Raw genomic sequence first — 6,612 nt, forward strand, 5'->3', positions numbered from 1 at the left:
ACACCAGGGTTTTCGATATCACAAACTAGTCAAAACATTTACTAAATTTTATCATCGGTATAAAGACATCATTCGTAAATATAGCTCAACATGCAGACTTCTAATACGTTCAGGTATTTCACATCCAATTTTTTATGGAAATATTCTTTATAAAGCACAAAGGTGTCAGTATTCACCTCAGAAACTTACAAAACCTTTGAATAGACTTATTAAGAAGGGATATAATTACGATACTGTTGTCAAGTCATTAAATATTGCATATTTGGCGTTAATATTGAGTCACTGATAAGGTCTTTGCATCTGAACTAAACACATTTATTCTAAAAACAGTTGTTGACATGACACGGGTTATGTTCTTCTCATATATGTTATGATGGTATGATACTAAACCCCGAACGGGAAGGATTGTGCCTGATGTTCATATGATGAAATCATAATCTTTCAGTCAGTTTAATTGAAGTCTGGAGCTGGCATGTCAGTTAACTGCTAGTAGTCTGTTGTTATTAATGTATTATTGTCATATTGTTTATTTTCTTTGGTTACATCTTCTGACATCAGACTCGGGCTTCTCTTGAACTGAATTTAAATGTGCGTATTGTTATGCGTTTACTTTTCTACATTGGTTAGAGGTATAGGGGGAGGGTTGAGATATCACAAACATGTTTAACCCCGCCGCATTTTTGCGCCTGTCCCAAGTCAGGAGCCTCTGGCCTTTGTTAGTCTTGTATTATTTTAATTTTAGTTTCTTGTGTACAATTTGGAAATTAGTATGACGTTCATTATCACTGGACTAGTATATATTTGTTTAGGGGGCCAGCTGAAGGACGCCTCCGGGTGCGGGAATTTCTGGCTACATTGAAGACCTGTTGGTGACCTTCTGCTGTTGTTTTTTATTTGGTCGGGTTGTTGTCTCTTTGACACATTCCCCATTTCCATTCTCAATTTTATTATTATGTTTGTCATACCACGTCTTGCATTTGCAAAGTGAATACATACATATGATTTAAATTAAGATTTATTACAGATTATAAGTTGTTATCATAACGGTGAAAATTGCTTGAACGTATATAGAATGTATTCAGTTTAAAAAAAAAAAAAAAAAATATATAATATTCTGTTGTCAGCAAAAAACGAATAAATATGAAAAATCAATAAAAACAACACGTTTGAAATGTCATGCGTTCCGAAGCTCTTATGGATTTCACTACACTTCATGAAAAACGCCACAGTTGAATATTTTAGAGCAATTGATGTATAAAAATCGAATAAAAACAATAATAATGACCTCATGTTATATGTTGTACATTGAGACTGATTTGATAGGGATAACCTCAGGATATCTGTTGTGTATTAGGACTTGTTTAATTAAGGTGATCTCGTGCAATCTGTTTTGCAAGGAGACTGGTTTAATAAAGGTAACCTCAGGTAATCTGTTGTGTATTACACGTGTTAAATTACGGTGACCTCGTGTAATTTGTTTTGCATAGAGACTGGTTTAAGACAGTTGACCTTGGGTAATCTTTTTTGGATGAATACTAAACAAATAAAGGTGACCTCAGGTATCCTATGTATGGAAATGTGTTTAATTAATTTTACTCGTGTGTAAATAGAGCTGACGGTTAATGTGTATACGAGAACAATTTTAGTGCATTGGATTAACAAACAATCTAATTATATTCGCACTGAAAAGTGGGTTGTATGATATTGGCGGAACAGTAGAGACTAAAGTAAAGTCAAGGTGACCTCAGGTGTTAAAGTAATCATGATAATCTTATGTTATTCCTTTCACTTTTCGGGTTTTTATTTTAGAGAATCAAAATACTTTTTGTACTTTAACATTAATTAATATGATGCATTATAAGGTTTTTTTGTGCATTTGTTTTCCAGAAAGTGCATTTATGGACGATGAGAGTGAGTTTATGGATTATAATCATTCCTTTTATGTTTAAAAACAATTATCCCTCTAGTTTAAATTGTCTTGACTTTGTTGTCTTAAATCTAGAAAAAGAAAAAAAAAACAATTTTGATTAGCAATACTAATTATGTTTGTCGAGACACGTATTGCATTTGCAAAGTGAAGATATAGATATGATTTAAACTAGAATATATCACAGATTATAAGTTGTTATCATTACGGTGAAAAATAAGTTATATAACAGTGTACTCAGATATAAGAAAACTGGATTTTTTTAATACCCATTAGTCAGTATATCAACGAAGAACGAATAGATATGAAAAATACAAATAACACGTTTAAAATAGCATGTGTTCCAAACGCTCTTCTATATTTCATATCACAGAAACACCAAAGCTGAACGCTTGAGAGCAAATGATGTATAAGAATCGAAAACAATCAATTGAAATGACCATATGTAATATGTTGTACATGGAGATTGATTTAATAATGCTGTCCTCGGGTAATCAATTGTGTATTAAGACTTGCTAATTAAGGTGACCTCATGTAATGTTTTGTGTATGGCGACTGAATTAATAAAGATGACCTAAGGTAACTTATGTATACTGAGTGTTTTGTAAAGATCTCCATACGCCTATGTACATATACAAACATGTGGTTCAAATGAAATACTTCTTAAAGTACAAGCTTTTGAATACGTATTTGCATCGTCTTTATTGACAAATTTTAATCGATTTTTTTACATTATAAGTATCGGTTTAGCCTAGATATATTAATAAGAAAACATATAAAGTAAAACCTTTTTCTCAGATTATATCATGTCAACTGTATAGAAAACTCCTTTGTTGGTCAACCATATATATAAATGAACATACTATTAGAAAAAAAAAGTCGGTGTTGGTATCTGAATTTATTTAAAAAAAAACGATTATATTTTTGTTTCAGCAACGGTTTCAAGAACTTTGAGGAGTGTTAGTGAGTATCTGTTGTATTTAGCAGTCAATTGATCGTAGTCATATACAGTAATAATATTGGGTTACCCCTAGTCCCCAAAAGATACTTATTAAGTTACATTCAGTAATAGCATGGGGTTACCCCTTGTTCCCCTAATAAATTTACGTAATTATAACATTGCATGACTGTTAATAAATATTGAAATTAAAGTGTATACAATATTTTGAACATTTCATTTTGTTTTTCAGATAAAGATGTATTACAAGGAGGAAAGTCAGAGGTAAATGTAAGCTATCACTAATTAACTAAACTGAAAAAAGGCTGCAAACAAATATGTGCTCTACTTAATTGTGTGACATCATTAAACAGCTTAATTTCTGATGATTGTCCTGTAATTGCGGCCAGTTTCGCTGGTATGTCAGCAAGGGTGATCGGAAATTACTAAAATTGAAATGTTTGAGTATGTTATCTTTCATCCACATATTACTTGAGAAGCTATATGATTTATCTTATGTCATATACATGTCATTTCAACTAGTGAATAAGTTTATCATCATCTTTGGTCTTTGTTTAATATTTCCATTCTTTTTTCAGAAACCAGTTGAGAAGCCAGAGAATTCAGGCAAAATGAAGAAAATGAAGAAAGTGAAGAAAGTGAAAAAAGTGAGGAAAACGAAGAAAACATTAAAGAATATCCGTGAGTACTGATCATATGCAGTATACATTTTACACCATATCTTTATAAATGAGCTAGTAATGTAGGACACCACTGATTCTTTAACATCTACTTCCTATATAATTCTTATTTTCCTGTCTGTTCGACATATCACTGATTTTGCCTTCTATGGGATTTGACGTATCAATAGCTTTCACCACTTGGCAATATGATGGGTGCTACATGCAGAGCAGGATATGCTCACCCTTTCAAATCATTTGATATTAGTCTGGGTTTTGATGATAGTTCATATTGCTCTAGCTTTAGTTTTCAGTGATGTGGTGTTTGTACTTGTCCTTTGTCTTGATGTTGTTTGTTTTGAGTACATCTTTCTTGTTAAGGTTTTGTAATGGTCTTTAGAATTTTTATATCTGGACTATGTGGCTTTGGTAATCTATTAGATAATTTTTTTTCTCAGAGCCTACATATTGTGTGACATCACAATACATTCTGATTTTACTTATCATATCTAGTTTGTTTGCTTATTCAATGTACTGACAGCATAATGAATAATGTCAAGTTAAAGCTTCATGAAAAGACCTATCATATGGCCATCAATGACATGAACTATTTCTTATAGATATATATACTGAATATTACAATTACATATGTTTTTTTCTTATCCAGAAGCTACAGAAATGAATGACTGGGACTCTATAGTATCAATTGAAGATCTGAAAAATGCTAGTAAGTTAATTTTTTATTAATATACATTTTAAACAAAATTATTAGAAAAGTAGGAAAACTGCAGCAGTTTTATCTACTTCAACGTTTTTTTTCTTCTCTGAATGACATTACCAGACATAATTGGTTATTTACTATGTTTAGTTTTACAACCAATGAACAATAATGGTTATTTCTACATGTTCTCTGCATTTGTAATTTTAATCTTCATGTATTTGCTAATATATAATTTTATGAAGAGTATCATTTTAGAAGTTTTGGCTCCACCATCATTTTCCTCCATATTTACATGAATAATAATTACTACACCATTATATGTCAAAAATCTTGTCGTTGTTTTAATTTTGTTAAAAGAAGCATTAAACTTGAATTTGGTTGGTAACGTTCATTTAACTAACAGTTATAAGCTTTAAGTAGTGTCAATTGTTCACCCTATAACATGTATAGCTCTCGGAATGCAAGGTAGTTCATTGTTTTTTTGTTGCTTAATAAATAATTACTTTTATCACAATGTATGTAGTATTCATGTTCTACAATTCAAAGGAATAATATACTTGCTTCCTTTCAGATGTTAGAGCTGTCACTAGTAAATTGCACTCCGTAAAGAGCAACAGGGGAGATATTAAATTAATACACGTAGTGACTGGAAGAGAAGTAATTGCTCGAATACAGGGACCAGAGAAAATGTCACTGACCCAGTTAGGGCACTACCTCTGTCTGGGAAATTCAACAAAGATCAATCAGAACAGACAAAAGCTTAGGAAGCTGATGGACCTGGTGCCGAAATCAAAAACCACCATTCCAGCAGTGACATCAGGCTGGTCCTTATTAACAGAAGGTAACATTTTGCAAAAGCAAATAAAAAAAGTGTTGGTATTGCAATTTTGGATTGATGGAACAACTATTTTTGAGGGACTACTACAGTCCAAAGTGATGTCAGTACCTCATATGAACCTTCAGTTACATTCAATATTTTGCCAGTATAAAAGGACAATGAATTTGGATTTTCTTAGGACTTGACTACATTTGTTATTTCCTTTCTTATAGGAGATGTTGAATACCAGATCCAGTCAATGATGCAATTGACTGAATTCCTAGTTGACAAGGTAAAGATTAAAGATGAAGTCCTGGAAAGTCTGGCTGGAACACCAGCGCAGAAAGCTGGACACATTGAAAAGACAAAGTAAGTTAATATAATGTTTAATCCCTGCACAAGTATAACAGATATTTATAGATTGTTGTCAAGCACATGAAATAGAGGAGTTAAATTTACACTATTTGACTGAAAATCATCTAGCATAGCTCTTATTTAATAAGTCAATGAAAAAACAGTCTCAATATTTTTTTTCACAATTAAAAGCAAGACAATACAAAGTGAAATATATCTTGGTCTTCTCAGAGATGTATTTATAAGGTTACCCCTCTCTTACAAAAAATGTTACCCCTGATTCCTTCAGAGAGATTACCACTCCAAGAGGTATTGATTTAACTTACTCTTTAGTTTTTTTGTTTTTAAGTACTTTGCCAACTCTGTATTAATCTAGAGACATTGATTTAGATGATCCATGGTCCCCTGATAGAGATCTTGATTTAGCTTACTCTTGTCTCCTGAAAGAGTTACTGATTACGATGACATGTGGTTACTGATGGAAATATTGTTTTAATTATTCAAATAGGGAAATAATTGGACAGCTTATTAAAAGTATGAACAGAACAGAATTGAATAATGCCATGCATGGGAAGGTCTTTGAGGCTTTTGGTACAATATTGGAAACTATGCTTCCAGGTAAGTACTGATACATATATTTACAACTCACTTTACAAACAATATGTTTTATAGCAGTTTCTTGAAAAGTAAAAACTGATGTGGATTTATTTGGCATCACAAATACATCATAACATTACATGTGTATAACAAGCACCCTAAATGTGCAGATCAAGTTTTAGGAAACTGATTTTTTCTATTGGAATGTCGTTCTAATTCCTCTCTTGCTTCTGCCAGTTGTTTTTAAACTTCCATCTTCATTTACTGTTGTTGACCTTTTTTTGGCATTTCTCTTAGTAATAGAATAAGGGTGGGGTGCTCTTCTTTCTTTTGTACTTTAACTTTTCTGTTTCCAAAAAGTGGATGTTGTTTCCTTTTGTGGCTCTTTTTGGCAAATTGTGAAGAGTAGCAAATAAAATAGTTTACGCTCTTTCCAAAGACTGAAGCACACTTTTCTTTTTCTGCTCTGAAACATCTACAAATCTCGAACTGCTTATATAAAGATTTATTTGGTACAGTTTTCTTTTTATGTTTTCTTCATTTGTTAATCCTTGTGCAGATGGTACATTTAGTTCTTGA

At 31.9% G+C, this 6,612-nt stretch overlaps 1 protein-coding gene across 1 annotated transcript in view; it reads left to right on the forward strand.

Annotated features, from left to right (window-relative positions):
• Positions 1–6,612, forward strand: part of LOC139483212 (uncharacterized) — a 38,935-nt gene extending 32,323 nt beyond the window's left edge. Inside the window, exons 3-10 of the mRNA XM_071267244.1 lie at positions 1,888–1,911; positions 3,118–3,149; positions 3,464–3,566; positions 4,212–4,271; positions 4,837–5,106; positions 5,316–5,451; positions 5,945–6,054; positions 6,593–6,612. Of these exons, the coding sequence (XP_071123345.1) occupies positions 1,888–1,911; positions 3,118–3,149; positions 3,464–3,566; positions 4,212–4,271; positions 4,837–5,106; positions 5,316–5,451; positions 5,945–6,054; positions 6,593–6,612 (755 nt within the window). The remainder of the gene's footprint in view (positions 1–1,887; positions 1,912–3,117; positions 3,150–3,463; positions 3,567–4,211; positions 4,272–4,836; positions 5,107–5,315; positions 5,452–5,944; positions 6,055–6,592) is intronic.

Source organism: Mytilus edulis, chromosome 7 (assembly GCF_963676685.1).
Source record: "Mytilus edulis chromosome 7, xbMytEdul2.2, whole genome shotgun sequence".
NCBI lineage: Eukaryota > Metazoa > Mollusca > Bivalvia > Mytilida > Mytilidae > Mytilus > Mytilus edulis.